The 16,923-nt window shown below is 51.7% G+C and overlaps 1 protein-coding gene across 1 annotated transcript in view; it reads right to left on the minus strand.

Moving 5' to 3' along the window:
• Positions 1–3,348: 3,348 nt before the first annotated feature.
• The window catches only part of SLCO2A1 (solute carrier organic anion transporter family member 2A1), an 83,244-nt gene continuing 69,669 nt past the window's right edge, over positions 3,349–16,923 (minus strand). Inside the window, exons 10-14 of the mRNA XM_061167623.1 lie at positions 15,266–15,431; positions 12,729–12,892; positions 8,731–8,795; positions 6,174–6,297; positions 3,349–5,306 (exon numbers count right to left, since the gene is read on the minus strand). Coding sequence (XP_061023606.1) covers positions 5,186–5,306; positions 6,174–6,297; positions 8,731–8,795; positions 12,729–12,892; positions 15,266–15,431 — 640 coding nt within the window. The 3' untranslated portion in view covers positions 3,349–5,185. The remainder of the gene's footprint in view (positions 5,307–6,173; positions 6,298–8,730; positions 8,796–12,728; positions 12,893–15,265; positions 15,432–16,923) is intronic.

Raw genomic sequence — 16,923 nt, forward strand, 5'->3', positions numbered from 1 at the left:
ATAAAAGCACAAGACAGCTGGGAGGGGTCTTGTTTTCTCCATTTGGAGGACAGGACTAGTCATACTGGCCTTTCGGGGCTGGTGGAAGCTCTGGCTGAGATTCCTCCACTGGGGATCGACTCACCTCTCTTCCTCCTTAGGGCCTTTCTCTGGTTCTTCAGCCTTCCTGAGTCTTCGGTCCTTTGCCCCAGCAAATCTCACCCCAGGAGACCCCTCCCCCAACCCCACATCTCCTGTCCCTACACCATCCTCTTCCTCTGAGCCGACCTCCCTTCTCACCTCCTCTTTTTCCTGCAAACTGCCTGCAGGTTCAGCCTTGCCTCAAAATCAGCTCCTCGCCTTTGGGGACCCAATATTCATGTCGCCACCTTCAGAGAACTTTCTTCTGGCTGTACCCCCTCCCCCAACGCCTGGCAAACTTTGCTTAAGTGCGGCAGTGAGCACCTGTGTCCATCCAGGTTTGCCCCAGTGGTGGAGGAGCCGAGCGTTTGCCCAGCATATCCGCTTTCTGTCTCTTCTGAGCTCACAGAAGGATTATCCTTCCCCATCTCTGGGGCAGTTAGGCAGCAACAGTGACTAGTTCTGGCCAAGGGGCTGGAAGCGGAGGGGAAGCGTGTAACTTCTGGGCCAGAAGTTTACTTAGTGGTGCAAGACCTTCAGAGACTTCCGGGCACTGCCTCATCCATCTGGCAGTGTGTGATGAGAAGGGGGTACTGAGCCACTGCCCCGCGAGTCACCCAGACTGACGGTGGACTTCAGGTGAGCAAGGCGTGCACTCCTGTTGTGTCATGAGATGATTGGTGAGGTTGGTTTGTTTCCCAGCACACCCAAGCCTATCCTGAGTTTCCAGTTAAAGCAGTTTGTTAAATGAGTGGATGGTGTTGTGAGCTGTAAAGATCTGTGTACATTTTAGTCCCTGTCATCAAGCGGTAGCAGGTGCCTGGGGGGGCAGGGACTTCATCACACTGCGGTGACCCCCTGTGTGGTGTGGCCACAACACGGCGGGGTGGGGGTGGATCGGAGTGGATGAGCGAGCAGGGTGTGTCATGGGAGAAAAGCTTTCTCTCACTTATAATTTGCCAAGGGCTTGCCCACAACCTGTATACATATTTAATCTCTGATGAAAGGTTATAATGAATTCTGTGCTGTTGGCAGGAGACGGACATTTCTCCCAGGTATTTGGTTCTTATGGTTGTAAAAAGATAGTGTTTCTCTGTTGGATTCACAGGGGAGTTTTTTTGTTTGTTTTCTTTCTCTTTTCTCTCTCTCTCTCTCTCACACACACAGCCCCTGTCAATCTCTGGGAATCTGTAATATAATGTTTTAATAATGGTTTGATACTGACTGGATTCAGGCCCCGGATTAACTGTATCTCTCCATCTTTGAAAGCAGCTGGGGAAAATCACAATGTGGCTTTGTTTCCTAAGCAAAACCCTGCTGACTCGTCACCAAGTGGGGGGTGTCTCCTAGAAGGTCTGTCTGCCTGTAGCTCTTCCAAGGCTTTTTCTCTTGAAAGCCTTTTTCTCTTTCTCCCTTTTCTCTGTGACTCTTTAAATTCGTGCTGCTATAGGGCTGACGTGGTCCTGCTTAATGAACAGCTATAATGTTTTTGTTACTTGAATAGAAGGTGGGTAAGTGAAATATTACCTGTTCTCTCCACGTCCATTAACGACTTTACCTGGCCCTCACTAGATTCCCCCACCTCTGTCTTGTGGTCCAGTGGACCTCCATGGGAATGGACACAGTAGGGGAGCTGGAGCAGAGAGGGCTGGACAGCCTGGTTGGAGTCCAGGCCCAACCAGTTATTATTTGCATAAAGTTGATCACACGGTTACTTCCTGAATCTCAGATTCCTCATCTTCAAATGGAGCCTGAAGACCAATCTGGCCTCCAACATGGAGCTATGGCAAAGATTACCCAAAAGGGTTTTGGGCCAAAGGATAATTTATGGAGATATGGTATTTAATTCTATTGCATTTTCCCTCTCCTGCGCCAAGAAGGTTCAAGGAAGGGTGAGACAAAAAGGTTCCTGCAGACCCTTCCTTTGCTGGCTTTTTCATTCAGCCCCTGCAGGGCTGGCAGGGGAGTGGGTTTCCTAGACTGGATGGGGGTGGAGGGGCTTCACTGGGGTACACAGGACCTTAGTCTTGGGGTCCAACCTCTGCAGAGTTTCCAGGCTCAGGGAAGAAACCGGGCTTCTAGGGGCCTCAGACCAGGAAGGGACCAAAGACCCACAGTGGCAGGACCCAAGTACGTGTGGATGGCTCTGAGAGCCAAACCAAGGCTGATTGATGTTGAATTTCCAGCCAGGCAGCACCATGAGGACCTGAAGTCAGACACAACCAATATAAAGAAACGACTGTGACGCATTTTGCACTTTCGAGCTTGTAGAGGGAGAATTCCACTCTCAGGACTGATAGAACCTAATATAAATGTGGGCTTTTGCATTGTTTTCCATGTCCACTAGCCCCTGGTTGGAGCCACCCAGGAAATCAGAGTCACCTGATTCCTCCATTCATATTGGAGCTGACCAAAGGCCTATTGTCAGTTTCTCAGTAGTCCAAGCAGAAGTGGGCATCCCTAAGGCTCTGATGACCCCCACACAGGGTTTGACAACCACCCGCATCAGCCTCACACAAAGGACCTGTTAAAAATGCCACTCCTGGATTCCCTTCAGCCCCATATAAATAGCCTCTGGGGCAGGGTGGAGAGGGTTGGGAATCTGCACTTTATTTTATTTAGTTCTTAAAAATATTTATTTCACTGTGCTGGGTCTTAGTTGCGACATGTGGGATCTAGTTCTCTGACCAGGGATCGAACCCAAACCCCTGCATTGGGAGTGCAGAATCTTAGCCATTGGACCACCAGGGAAGTCCCAGAGATCTGCATTTTAACAACATGCTCTATGAGAGTCCAACACTCAAGGAAGCTTATTAAGCTTTGCACCTGAAGGGAAATGAAGGTAACATCATTCCAGGTCCTGCAGGCAGATTTGCTGTAGGGTGGTTGTACTGGCTGTGACCAAGTGATCAGTGATGATTATGATATTAATTCCACTTCATATCATGTACTTAGCTGTCTGTGTCCTACCCCACTTCTGCATATAAACTCAAGGGCAGGGATCAGAGATTCTGAGAGCCCAGCACTGTGGGGTCTTGACTGAAGGGACTTCACTGAAAGGACAGGAGACACCTGCTGCTTCTCTGTACCAGCATGATAAGTTGAGAGTAGCATTACCTCCCATCCCCATGGTCTTAGGCCCCCAAAGATTGGGCAAGGGACAGTCTCTGGCCAGAACGTATAGGTTCTGTCTGCTCTCTAGCAAATATACATGACAGTACAAATTCATGACAAAGTTACATTATATTAATAGAAATATCAAAATAGAAAAAAGGCTTGGAATAGCAACCATCTTCTAGAATCTGGAGGCTGGCATTCATTGTTCATGAGCTCAGCTAAAGGCAGTGCCTTCAGAATTTGGTTAAATTGCAGAGAGAAGAACCAGGGTTAGTTGCAGAGAATCATTTTCCAAGCATGACCACTGAAAGGGCTGAAACTGGCTTCTGAGGTTGCATGGAGCTTCCCTTCCTGAGTGAGATCTGTGGAAAAGAGCTGGTGGCTTTGGAATCAGGCTGTCTGTGACAGTGACTTTCATAAAGACTTCAGGCCATGGCACTGTGGCCACTGACATTCCGTCATATGAGGCCTTTCCGGAGGTGGCTTCTGGAAGGGTCTTCTAAGAGCAGTGGCACTCAAGAGATCTGCATGTGACCACGACCGACGTCCAGCAGCTCCAGAGGACATGGTAAGTCAGCTCCCCATGTGGTAAAGCCCAGGAGCAGACTCAGTATGGTGGGGCGTGGACAGCCAAGGTTCTGTTGATAATCTCCAGGTTCTTGCTGTGTGTCCCCCACACTGCCCAGGGAGCCTGCTCTGGGAGGAGGCCTTAGTGTAGATGGAGGGCAGGGAAGCTCCAGGGAGAACCATGCCCCAGTGCTGCCTTGCACAAAGTTGGTCTCCAATAAATATTTATGGATGAAAGGAGTCCTTTGTTGGCTTCTGACTCTGAACCTCCACCCAGGGCAGCAGCACCTCTCAGCCCAAGCCCGGGGAAGGCACCCACCTCTTTGGAGGCAGTGAGAAGAGGCTGAGAAAATGCTAATAAGCACAAGCATGTTCAAAACCAGGAAAGTCCACGTCTCGGGCCTCTACTCTATGGGCTACCGGAGGCCAGCCAGCTTGACGGCTTTTGACATTTGCTGGACTTCATAACCTGATTGCTGACATCCCTGACAGCCTCTCTTTACTCCATGACCCACAGGCTAGAGTCCAGATGGGGAAATCCGTGTGAAGCCACCGCGTCTGCACCCGAGTCAGCTTAGGGGAGGTGGTCTTCCCATCACTCTGAGATGAGGCGTCCTGTCTCCCCACTGTGGGGTAGGGGCTGGGTGTCATGGCCATCCATAACCAGCCACAGGTCTGCAGCACCGTGTGACTTTCTTAGTGTGAGAGATACTCCTGGAAAGACGGAGATGAACCTACACAGACCCGGGTACAGAAGAGTCTACAGTTAACGTGAACACCATTTGGATGGCCTGTCTTCAGGTGTTAGTCCGAGCTCTGGTCCTGAGCGTGGGTAACTGAGAGGACCAACTGGCCATACTTCCCGACGTGAGAGCTTCCAAAGCAGCCTCTTGGGCAGGAAGCGAGGATCGGAGTGGAAGCAAGTCAGCCCTTCCTGGGCTCTGTACTGGGGCTGAACCCAGATACAAAAGGGACTGCAGCCAGCCGCCCCCTCCCCTAGCCTGGCTCTGGTCAGTAATAACTCAGCCCCCTCCCTCCCGCCTCTGGGCAGATACCCAGAGTCTCCCCACAGAGAAACCACAGAGCTGGTGAGGGGTCGGCGGGGCTGCCTCAGTGAGCATCCCCATCGCGCAGGACGAGACTGGGCCTGGGGGTGCCTTGCCAAGGGGCCAGGAGAGACCCAGCCCTCCAGCTCCGTGCCCACCGGGCCCATGGGCACCCTGGGTGGGCTCTGGGAGGAGGGGACAGGGAAGGCAAACGGTGACGGGGTTTTCTTTCTCATTTACGAAACAGAAAGGAGGCGGCGTGTTAACGTTAGTAAATATGGGCAGGTGTGGGGGCAGGTCCCTCTCAGGAACAGGGCAGCAGCTGAGGCCGAGGGTCAGATGAGGCTGGCAGCCTTCTCCTGCACATTGTACTCCTTGTTCTTCTTCACCCGCCAGCTGATGAAGATAAGCAATGCCGCACCCAGAGCCTTGTAGGCCACCTGCAGGCCCAGATACCTGTGGGGCAGGAGGCAGGACACGTGAGGGGTATGCAGGCTCTGTGGCCAGGGCCACTGAGAAGAGCAGAATCATCGTCCCAGTGGCCCCGGGGTCATGTGTCATCACCACTCAGGTAAGGATCTGTCCCCACCTGAGGGGGAACCACCTTCCTCATTCCTTTTGTCCACAAGCCTAGAGAGGCTTGTAGGACGGAGCTACGTGGGACTCCCAGTCCAGTGCTCCTGGTTGTCACCCTCCCTGGCGCCCCCCCCAGAGGGCCAGTGAAACACTGCAGCATCTGGGAGGGTGCTGTGTCCCAGCACAGCCAAGAGGGGGTGCCTTCTCCCTGCCCTCTTGGTCTGCCCTCCTCCTGGACTTCTGTGCCCCTCCCACACCATTTCCAGACCCTGTCCAGTCCCCTGCAGCCCACTCTCCCCACTTTGTTTGTGACGAGACAGCAGGTGAGGTGGCTGAAAGGGTGCAGAGCTCAGCGGTGCTGCAGCTGGGCTTGGTCCCACCTGCCCTTGGTCTCTGCCAGGAGCTGTGATGGGCCACCCCTTTCTGAGCAATAGGAGGCTGGCCTGGCATCATCGTTCCACAGCCATGAGCTCTCCCTTTAACAACACTCTTTGTGATGCTGTCCCTCTCGACGGCCAGCGGGGCCTGAGGACGGGGAGCAGGACACATCAGAGCAGCCTCCAGGTCTGGTTACTTGGATGGCTTTCTGTGAGCCTTGACTTGCTGGTCGGTGGTGGCCCCCACTCCTGCCCATGGCAAGCTCCCCTCCGGCTCTCCCTCGCAGGCCTGAGAGCCTCACAGTTGCCACCAGAGTGATGACTGCCCTTTGCTCCGGCCTGGGGCCTGGCGCATCGTGCAGGCTCCCACCTGTTCCGGAGAGCATCGTTGTCATAGTAGGCACAGGCCCCTCGCCTCCCCGAGCACTTGGAGCTCCACAGGATGCAGGAGTAGTCGATGGTGAGGCCGTAGAGGGCTGGAGACGGCAGCCAGGCTAGCATCAGCAGGAAGAGAGTTCAGAGAGCTCAGGTCACTTGGAGCTGTCAGCAGAGGTGCCAGGGCAGGGTGGGGAGCCAGGTGCCCGGGGTCCCTACACAGCTCACAGGCACGAGAACATCTCTGTCCCACCCCTGGGAACCACAGTGACTTTGGAAAGCAGACCAGCTTTCCATGAAGCCTGAATTACTCTTTCACTGGAGGCTCACAAGAGAAGAGGAACCTGAGCCATCCTTCCAGGACAGTGAGCTGCAGGTGTCCCCCTTGTACCAGCTCAGACAGGTACCAGAGTTCCCATGCTTGGGATTGCTGGGCTCACCCAGTGGCAGGAGGCTCTTGAGGACACCAACTCCTCAGGCCCTCAGGGCAGCCTGGAGACAGGCGGGTGCCCTCATTTTAATGGGGAGGAAGGTGGGCTCGGCTGGCTCACCTTTGCATAGCCAAGCAGGGTCAGGGCTGGACTAGGAACCCTAGTTCTCGGAGGTTCAAATCCCACATTCTTCCACAATGGCAAGCTGCCCTTAGACATCAAGCACCACCCCCAGGCCCCCAACACCCTGGCTGTTCAGAGCCTCTGCCCCAAAGCTGAGTGCTGGGAACTGGTCCAGCAGGGGCCGTGCCCTGTGGCTGCTGAATAGTCAGGTCAGTCCTGCATCCTTAGCTACAGGTCTAGACAGGGGAGGGCTTGGCCAGATCCACACCCAGGTCAGGCCACCCCATTCTCAGAACCACTGAGAACAGCCTCCCAGACTCTGTTTAGGGCCCTGTGAGAAGCTGCTCCTGGGGGAAAGAAACAGGCAATCTTTTGCTTGTGGCTCTGCTCTGAAGTGGGGACCTTGAAGAACCAGCCAATAAAATAAAATGTTTAAGTTGTGGGAAAAAAAAAAAAAAGAACCAGCCTCTCTCTCAGACCTGCTCACTCCCAAATCTCCAGGTGAATGGGGGATGGAAACCACAAGGAATGACCTTCCTAAATGATGTTCCCTAAATAGAAATGAAGTCCAGAAAATTTTTCAACTAAGTTTCAGTGGGTAATTTGAAGCTGGCCAAGTCCTTTTTTCTACCCAGGGTGGAATTGCATTCTTGGGGGATGAATGGATCCCTCCAGCCTGCGATTTCTATCTGTGGTCTCACATTGAGTTATCTGAGCTCAAATGAAAAAAAAAAAAAAAAAAGGCAGCAGGTGCTTTGAGCACAGGAGGGGCTGTTTTCACAGTGGAAGAAGCAGGGCGGGGTGCTCCAGAGCTTATCCTAGCTGCTGTTGAGCTGGGTGGAACATAAGCTTTCCTTCCCAGTGGAGGTTTCAGAGCAAGTTGTAAACGATCAGTTACAAATGGAAAGGCGTTGTGCTGACAACGGTGCCTCTGCCATCAGGACAGCTTGGCCCTGGTGCTTCGTGTCCGCGGTGCTTGTAACATAGGCCAGAGGAGCGGAGTCTGAAGAGGGGGCGTTAGGAGCAAGCAGCCAGAGACCAAGAAATTCCGCTGAAGACACTGGTTCACTCCTCCTTATCCCACACTCAGCTTTGGTAGGAGAGGGTCCCCGGTGGTTGGGCCCAGGAGAGACATCACCCACACACCCCAGGGTGATCATCGAAGCTGCTACAGAGTGAAGTTTTGCAGCCAGACTCCCGAGTAATAATGCACCGCAGCCTCTGCAGAGATTTCAGCATTCAAGGTCAGAAAGTGCACTGTGATGCCAACTGAAGTCTCTCCACTGAAGTCAGCATATTCCCCACTCCAGTGGGCACCCCCGGGGTCCTTAATAAATCCCTCCTCAATCCCTTTACTTCGTGTACCTGTCACTGCAAGAGTCTCCATACATGTGCCTTGTGTTTAATCCAGTGCCTGGAGGCATCCAGAGGGCACAGTCCAGCATGAGCAGTCTGGGAAAGGACCCACAGTGTCCCCACACCTGGGGCGAGCTGGGTGTAAGCAGATGCCTGCAGGCAGCGCGTTCCCAGCCAGTCTGATCGCTGTGCACAACGCCCTTCCTCCTTGGGCTCTGACTGCTTTTGCGGGGTTTGCCAGCAGAGGGCCCCCCTTTGCTGAATAGAGGTAGGAGGAGTGGATTTTGTAAAACGGAAGGGAAGCCAGGGCTGGGCTCTGCCGGAATGTGAGGTTTTGTTCCTACAGTGAACTCTTGGAGAGAGAGAAAAAAATACCTACACTCTGTTCTATTAGGCATTCTCAGCTGTGTCCACTTTTCCTTCTTCTTACAGTTTCGTTTGGAATTAATGCCATAGAGGGAAACTTTCCTAACCTCAAATGATGCGGAAAAAGTCCATATGGGATTTGGCATTTGCTGTTGTGCTTATTATGTACAGCTTCTTATGACAGAGATGAGATGGGGCTTTTCCTCTCCCCACCCCACACCCCTCTGATTTCCCTTAATCTGGGGCCACCAGGAAGGGGGTGTCTCTGACACTTACCCAGCAGACGCATCAGCAAGAACTGTACTCCGATGGCGAAGGACTTTTCCTCCTGGTTCACCACACTGAAAAGGTAAACAGGAAATCAGCAAGGGGAGGACTCAGGGCTGAGCCTTCCCTCTGTTGATGCAGCCAGCCTCAGGGCGCATCAGACCTGCCCTCACGAGGCCTCCCTGGGTTCACCTGGGCCCTGTGCTCCTATTGTTCCTCTTGGTGGTTCTCAAAGCGTGATCATTGCATCAACAGCATCAGCATCCCCTGGGAACTTACTAGAAATGCAGATTCTCAGGTCACACCTCAGATGAAGAAGCAGACACTCTGGGGTGAGGCCCTGCACTCTGTTTTCTAAGAAGACCTCCAGAGATTCTGTGCACACTCAGGTTTGAGAACCACTGGTCTCTATGATTTTCAGGGCTGCCCAGAGCTCCCTTCAGGAGGCAGAGGACAGAGCATCGTGGAACCAGGGGATACTGAAGGATACTGAAGTGCAGCACGCCAGGCCTCCCTGTCCATCACCAACTCCTGGAGTTCACCCAAACCCATGTGCATCGAGTCGATGATGCCATCCAACCATCTCATCCTCTGTCGTCCCCTTCTCCTCCTGCCCTCAATCTTTCCCAGCATCAGGGTCTTTTCAAATGAGTCAGTTCTTCACATAAGGTGGCCAAATTATTGGAGTTTCAGCTTCAGCATCAGTCCTTCCAATGAACACCCAGGACTGATCTCCTTCAGGATGGACTGGTTGGATCTCCTTGCAGTCCAAGGGACTCTTAAGAGTCTTCTCCAACACCACAGTTCAAAAACATCAATTCTTCGGTGCTTAGCTTTCTTTACAGTTCAACTCTTACATCCATACATGACCACTGGAAAAACCATAGCCTTGACTAGATGGACCTTTGTTGGCAAAGTAATGTCTCTGCTTTTTAATATGCTGTGTAGGTTGATCATAACTTTCCTTCCAAGGAGCAAGCGTCTTGTAATTTCACAGCTGCAATCACCATCTGCAGTGATTTTGGAGCCCAGAAAAATAAAATCAGCCACTGTTTCCACTGTTTCCCCATCTATTTGCCATGAAGTGATGGGACCAGATGCCATGATCTTCTTTTCTGAATGTTGAGCTTTAAGCCAACTTTTTCACTCTCCTCTTTCACTTTCATCAAGAGGCTCTTTAGTTCTTCTTCACTTTCTGCCATAAGGGCGGTGTCATCTGCATATCTGAGGTTACTGATATTTCTCCTGGCAATCTTGATTCCAGCTTGTGCTTCAGCCTCAAATTAACACTGACTCTCTGACCTCTGTCCTGTGATACATTTTTGGCACATCTTCACCCCCAGCCTGTATTTCCATGCCTGGTTGAGGGCCATGAGTGATACAAATAAGGTTTGGGTCACCTACAACATTGGCTTTAGACCTCACCTTCTTTGCACTACATAGCATCCATTCTTTCATCTTTCCCAGGGGAATTTATTTCAAAATTATTTTGGGATACTGGGGCCTCTTCTTCAATTTCACTCCAGCTTGTGACCAAACTTGGAAGGGAGAGTTGTTGTTTTTTTTTAAATCCCACCCTGGGGTTCAAATGGTGCTTTCCCTTCACTGCTTCCTCATCCCTGAGGCTTGGCAGTCCTCTGGGAGGCAATCTGACAGCAATGCCCTTCTGCGATGCTCAGGGGCTTCCCTATGAAATTTCCTTATTCTATTCCCTCTCCTCGTCATGGCCACCCACATACCTTTCTCAGGATTACTGGGTCCACTGTGGTCCATCTGACCTGGAGTGCAAGAAGGGAACCACACACAGGGGCCTTGAGTGAAAGCATGGGTACTTGGAATGCACAGATGCAGGATGGTAGAGGAGAGGGTGATGACAGTGTTAACACAAGCAACCTGCTCTGAGCACCCCACATGTTCTTGTGGAGGATGCTAAGAATGCAAGGGCCTGACCGTGTGCTTCCTGGGCCATTTCCTAAGGGTGTGGTTGCAGTGAACAGACTTAAGGCATGAGGTAAAATTTTCTAGACCAGCTGCAGGCTTGGTTTATAGAAGCGGTGGCTCTCCCAAGCTCAGTGCTCCTCAGGGTTTGACCTACACGCACTGCAGGTGACACATATGCCTGAAGGCCTCCACATCACCCAGTAGGACAAGGGGGTCACAAATAAATGATGCAACATGAGCTTCACATTGGTTGCTGTCCTGTGAGCAACAAAGTCCTTTGCCTTTGACCTAGGAGTCTCCCGGCTTCTGCCAGGATCCTTATGAAACAGTAACAGAAACAGGAGCTTGGTAGTTTGCAAGCTAATGTGCAAATAGGATAAAATCCCAGACCCCTCAACTCCTAGTCATCTGGGGAATAAGAAGCTGTTGATAAGAACAGTAATAATAATTTGGTGGTAATAATTTTTCCAGTTGTCATGTATGGGTGTGAGAGTTGGACTATAAAGAAAGCTGAGCACTGAAGAATTGAGGCTTTTGAACTGTGGTGTTGGAGAAGACTCTTGAGAGTCCCTTGGACAGCAAAGAGATCCAACCAGTCCATCCTAAAGGAAAGCAGCCCTGAATATTCATTGGAAGGATTGATGCTGAAGCTGAAACTCCAATACTTTGGCCACATGACATGAATAACTGACTCATTGGAAAAGACCCTGATGCTGGGAGGGATTGCGGGCAGGAGGAGAAGGGGATGACAGAGGATGAGATGGTTGGATGGCATCATCGACTCGATGGACATGGGTTTGGGTGGACTCCGAGAGTTGGTGATGGACAGGGAGGCCTGGTGTGCTGCAGTCCATGGGGTTGCAGGGAGTCGAACACGACTGAGTGACTGAACTGAACTGAATAACTTGGTTAATAGTGATAATGAACCATTATGCAGAGCAAAGCAGTTTACCATACAACCCTCACATGAATCCTTTGAGGTCAATATCATTAATGCCCTTTCATTCATGAGGAAGGGCTTCCCAGGTGATACAGTGGTAAAGAATCTGCCTGCCAATGCAGGAGACACAGAGACATGGGTTTGATCCTTGAGTGGGGAAGATCCCATGGAGTAGGAAGTGGCAACCCACTCCAGACTCTTCCCTGGACAGAAGAACCTGGCAGGCTATGTCCATGGGGTTGCAGAGCTGGACACGACTGAGTGACTAAGCACACACATACATGAGAAAATTGAGACTTGGTGAACTTGGCAACACGGAAGCACATTTAGCCAGTTTATGGTAGAGCTAGGCCTTTGACCCTGGACCGGGTCTTCCAAATCCTGTTTTTCCATCTCTGTTGCCAGACAGATAAGGACAGGAGGGAGGTAGGCAGAGGGTAAGTTATGCCAACTTGGTTGAAACCTTGTTTTCTCCTTTGCAGAGGGTGAGGTGAATGGAAGGTCATTCCATGTCAGCACCTCAGGGGCACCTTGGTGTCACTGTAACAGGACACCTCGGCCTTGGCCACCGCCTGTCCTGCCCTCCCTTCTGACCTGGCTCCTAGGACACGGGGCTTTTCTCATTGTCATCCTTTCCACATTTCCTTATTCTGTCTCTGGAACTTTCCTCGTTTTCCTTCTCTGATTTTATGCCTCCAACTGAATTCTCCTCCCTCCTCTCAGTTCTTTTGAGAGTTAAAGATAGGTGAATCTACAGGTGTGGAGCCAGCGTGGAGCCTGGCAGCCTGGAAGGGTCACGTGGCTCAGCCGGCAGGCTCCGCCTCCTCTCCAGGCCCCGCCTCCTCTCCAGGCCCCGCCTCCTCTCCAGGCCCCGCCTCCTCTCCAGGCTCCTCCCTCCTCATGCAGGATGGAGAGGCAGGGATACCCACCGAGTGAGGCTGCAGCGTGGGACTCCGCACGGGCTGGCACCAAAACCCTGGCACTGGCGCACTAGTATTATCTCCCTGTATCACCCCAAGAACATCTCATGTCCGAGGACTCGGAGGACCAGGAGAGGGAGGAGAGCTGAGAAGGGGGCAGCTGGACGCTAAGTGAGCGGAGCATTGGGAAGGAGAGGCACACTCACCGCAGCACCATCATGTAGAGCGGGTTGTGCGAGATGCAGGCTATGAGCGCCACGAAGGAGATGAGGAAGGTGGTCGGGAGCAGGAAGTGGGCGCAGGAGATGGGACATGGGCCTGTCTTCGCTGAAGCAGATCCCCCGTTGATGCAGTTGCAGTTCAAGTAGATCTTGGAAGGAGACGGAGGGGAACAGGGGAAACCTGCTGTTATTATTTCCATTCCACACACTTTAAATGCCTGCTCCAACGGTCACCCCTCTGCCCTCCCTGGGGACCTGGTGATGCTAGATGCAGAGACTGGAGAGGAGACGAGGTGGGGATTTCAGGTGCCCCAGGGATCTCGCATCTGATCACTGGGCAACAAATAGTGTTCGTTTCACCAAAACCAGTCGTCCAGTGTGTGCTGGACTCCTCCGGCAGTTACACCGCGTGGGGATCTGCAGGATGCCACTGCCAGCTATGGTCCACCAGTTGTGGACCTGGGGTTGGGAGGGCCCTCCTCTGGGCCAGGCCACCCTCTGCCGAGCAGTAGTGGTTTTCTGAGTTTTGTTTTTGCTGTTGTGTGTTTATTGCAGGGACATTAAAGGAAGATAAAATAGGAGGAGATGCCAGTGGGAATGGGCTTCCCAGGCAGTTCAGCTGGTAAAGAATCTGCCTGCAGTTTGGGAGACCTAGGTTCAATCCCTGGGTTGGGAAGATCCCCTGGAGGAGGGGATGGCTACCCACTCAGTATTCTTGCCTGGAGAATCCCCATGGACAGAGAAGCCTGGCAGGCTACAGTCCATGAGGTCGCACAGAGCCGGACACAACTGACCGACTAAGCGCAGTGCAGCACAGCACCAGTGGGAACACAGTGAAATCCAGTGACCTTTCTGTCTGAGATAAATTCCTCCTGCCTCTAAAGGTCTCCGTCTCAAGTCTATAAATCCATACAGCTCAACATGGTTGTACAGCTCACCTCGGTGGACCCTGTCTGTGTCAGATGGCTTCATCTTCCCTCTCACGTCGTCTGATGGACCAGCCTATGGTCCAACTGCTCCAAGTGGCAAAGCCGTTAGAGGGCAGAGATTGGAACTAATGAACTGGTATGCTTCCTTCTACCAAGGATGGGAACTATGGACCTTCCTTACTTGGGCTGCTGGGAAGCTCATAATTAAGTTGTATACAATGTTGCTGCTACCTTCCTCAGTCTGGATTTTTTACACATACTTTCCCTTATAATTGGCTATTTATTTTTCTTGATATTCTACTAATGGATTTTGGTCTTGATGTGCTTGTGCTGTTATTGGAAACTTGTCAAGATTATTTCTGGAGGTAGATGAGTCAGAGGTAAGTAAAGATAAGAAAACCACAGAAGCCACCACAGGCTCCCCCCCCCCTGCAACAGAAGGCAGCTGAGAAAGCATCTTGTCCAAACTCTTGGTCCTTGCACTTCCTGAGAACCACACTCCTCTGCCAACAGAGGAGGCCATGGAAGCAGCCTTGCCTGTCTTCTCATGGAAGATGGCTAGCCTTGCCCATGCCCTCCACACAGGCTTAAAGGAACAGGCTGCATCCTCTCCTTAGGGAGCTGCATAGACTTCCCAGCTCTTAGGATAAAGAATGTCCAAGTCTGAAGCCTGAGCCCTGCCTGCTCCCCGGCCTTGCTGGGTATGACCCTCCTCCACACTCTGTGCCAGCCCTAGCCTTCTCGCTCTTCCCATTTGCCAGATCATTCACACCCTTGGGCCTTGCACTTGCATTTGCTTCACTCCTGGGTTTTCATAGTGTTTTCTTCCTCTGCTGGTTCAGTTCTAATGTCACCTCCTCCAGCAGGTCCCTAGATATTCTCTGTCTCATTAAGTCTCTTCGTAGCATGGGTTACCTTCTGAAAACACTCTTGTGCCTTTATTTGATGAATACAAGTTCATGAGGGCCAGGACATGGGCTGATGGGTTCCCCACTGAATCCTTAGCACTGTGACCGGGAAACACCTGATCTTGCACAGACGTGCCCCGGGCTGCGGCAGCACCCTGGGTTCTAGTCCCAGATCTGCCCCTGAATAGCCACCGCCTTCAAGCCAGTTGTGTGGCCATAGCTGAGAGTTCAACCCCAGAAGGGTTGAACCAAATGGCCTCCATCACCACTTCCGGCTCTAACCTTCCAGGTCCACATCACAGAGGCCCTCTGCCCTCGATCTACGTGGGCCTGTCCATATGGCTTTGCAACACAACCAGATCGCAGGACACTGATGTGTCCAATAAGGACCCATCAGGGTGAGACTGGCAGGCTTCAGCAGAAGGAGTGCTCTGACTTGTTTCTGTTTTGAGCATTGTTAGGCTTAAGGAATGTGAATTCGTTGGACATCGGCCAGTCTTTAATTGACTTTGGGCTGTAAGCATCTGATCATGACCCTAGGGAACAGGAGGTGGAGAAAAGGTGGGTGTGGCCCAGAGGCCAGGATGCTGGGAATGAGTGGGGTGGAGCCCTGCCCATCCCAAGTGGAGGAGCAGGCTGTCAGAGCACACACTCCAGGGAGACCCGGGGCCCCTCTGGCCCTTACCGGTTGCTTGAGAGCTATAGAGCTGAAGTTGACTTCTCTGCAGCCAGCGTGGCAAGGGGAGAGGTATTCAACCCCATCGTCTCCACAGACCGGGTGGAAGACAGAATCTGGGCACGAGCAGTCCCGGCGGCAGGAGAGAGGTTGTGGACGTATAGAACTTGATGTGCTGCCAGCAAAACAGGAAATGGGAATCAAACAAAGCAGGACCAAAGGGAAACGTCGCCACTCCAGCCCAGCGTGACTTCCCCGCCTGGTTAGCATGCTTGTGTCTCTGTTTGTCTTGGGCCAGCGCCACCCAGAGATCTGAATCATGTCTACTGGAGCCAAGGGTCAACTTGGCTGGTGTTCATGGCACCTCTGCTGTTTCTGCCAGTAGGAGCCCAAACCTACCAACTAGTCATTGGGAATGCTTGGTTGGCAAATCCCCCACTGCAGAAGGGGTCGAGACGAACAACCTGCCAGGACTCTGATGAGAGAGAAGGCAGATGCTATGGGAAAGTCACAGGTGATATTTCCCTTCCTTTCTCTTTCATCTGGGCTCGGGCTGAGGCCCCTTGAGGTCATCAAGGGTCTCAATGGCTCCTGTCTCTGGGTCTATGTAGCCATCGCCCAGGTTATTGCATCCCCCTGAGCTTTAACCCAGGGATTTCACCGGTTGATCGCACCAATCTCTCCACCCTCCATATCCAATATTCATGATCTCCTCTGAGAAGGGTGGGGGTTAGGAACTGATAAACCACAGTTCAGAACTTAGCTAAAATAATTATTTTAGTGCTGGTTAACAGTAATGGGGCATCTCTCATGCTCCAGGCACTGTGCCTTAGGGCTTTTCATGCCCTGACATCACAGTAAATGTTCTGATAATGATGCTCCCTTTGTGGATGAGAAAACTGAAGTAACTTTCCCCAACTAGGAAAGAGAAGTGCCAGACCTAGCACCTGGTCTGATGACAAAGCCCTGTGCTAAACACCCAGTGAAAGCATTCTTGGCCTCTCTCAGCCACAGCCAGAAGACCAGTACAAACTGGGAGTGGGCCAGAGTGGGGCGAGGGGAAGTTCCATCCTGAGTAACATTCCCCTCCTTCGTACCCTCGGGAGACAGGAGAGGTCCTTTCACAGAAAAAGATAAAACACCAAAACTGAAAAGTATGCTCTCTTCCAGTATTGCAACCTCACTGGGCAAAATCTAAAAGAAGAGGTGTTGAAATGTGGCTCTGAGGAAAAAAGCGAAAAAGCACATCCCCTCCTTGGCTTCAAAGCCCTTCCTGAACATGAAGCCAAACTTAGAACTTAAAACCATGTTGCTTTATGCAAACCGACAGGTATCCTTTACCTGCCCTCTTCCTCACCTGACCTAATTTTTTCAGTCTGCCATCACTTTCATTGTTCTTCTCCAAATCTTTTTAAGTCTCCATCTCTCATCTTTCCTCAGCAGTTCAATAAGACTCTGTAATTCTAGCTGGTAAAGAGCAGATGCTAAACATAGCTATTTCCTGGTTCCTGAGGCTCACAGCACTACAGATTCTTCTTGAAACCAAACAAATTAGTGTCTGGTGCTTCTTAAAAAACAGAACCCTAATCCTGATTGCTAGTGGCCCACTAGCACTCTCTGATTTCTTCTCATAATTGAGCACACTACGATCTGATTTTCTCAGTTGC

Source organism: Dama dama, chromosome 19, assembly GCF_033118175.1.
Source record: "Dama dama isolate Ldn47 chromosome 19, ASM3311817v1, whole genome shotgun sequence".
In the NCBI taxonomy this organism is placed as follows: Eukaryota; Metazoa; Chordata; class Mammalia; order Artiodactyla; family Cervidae; genus Dama; species Dama dama.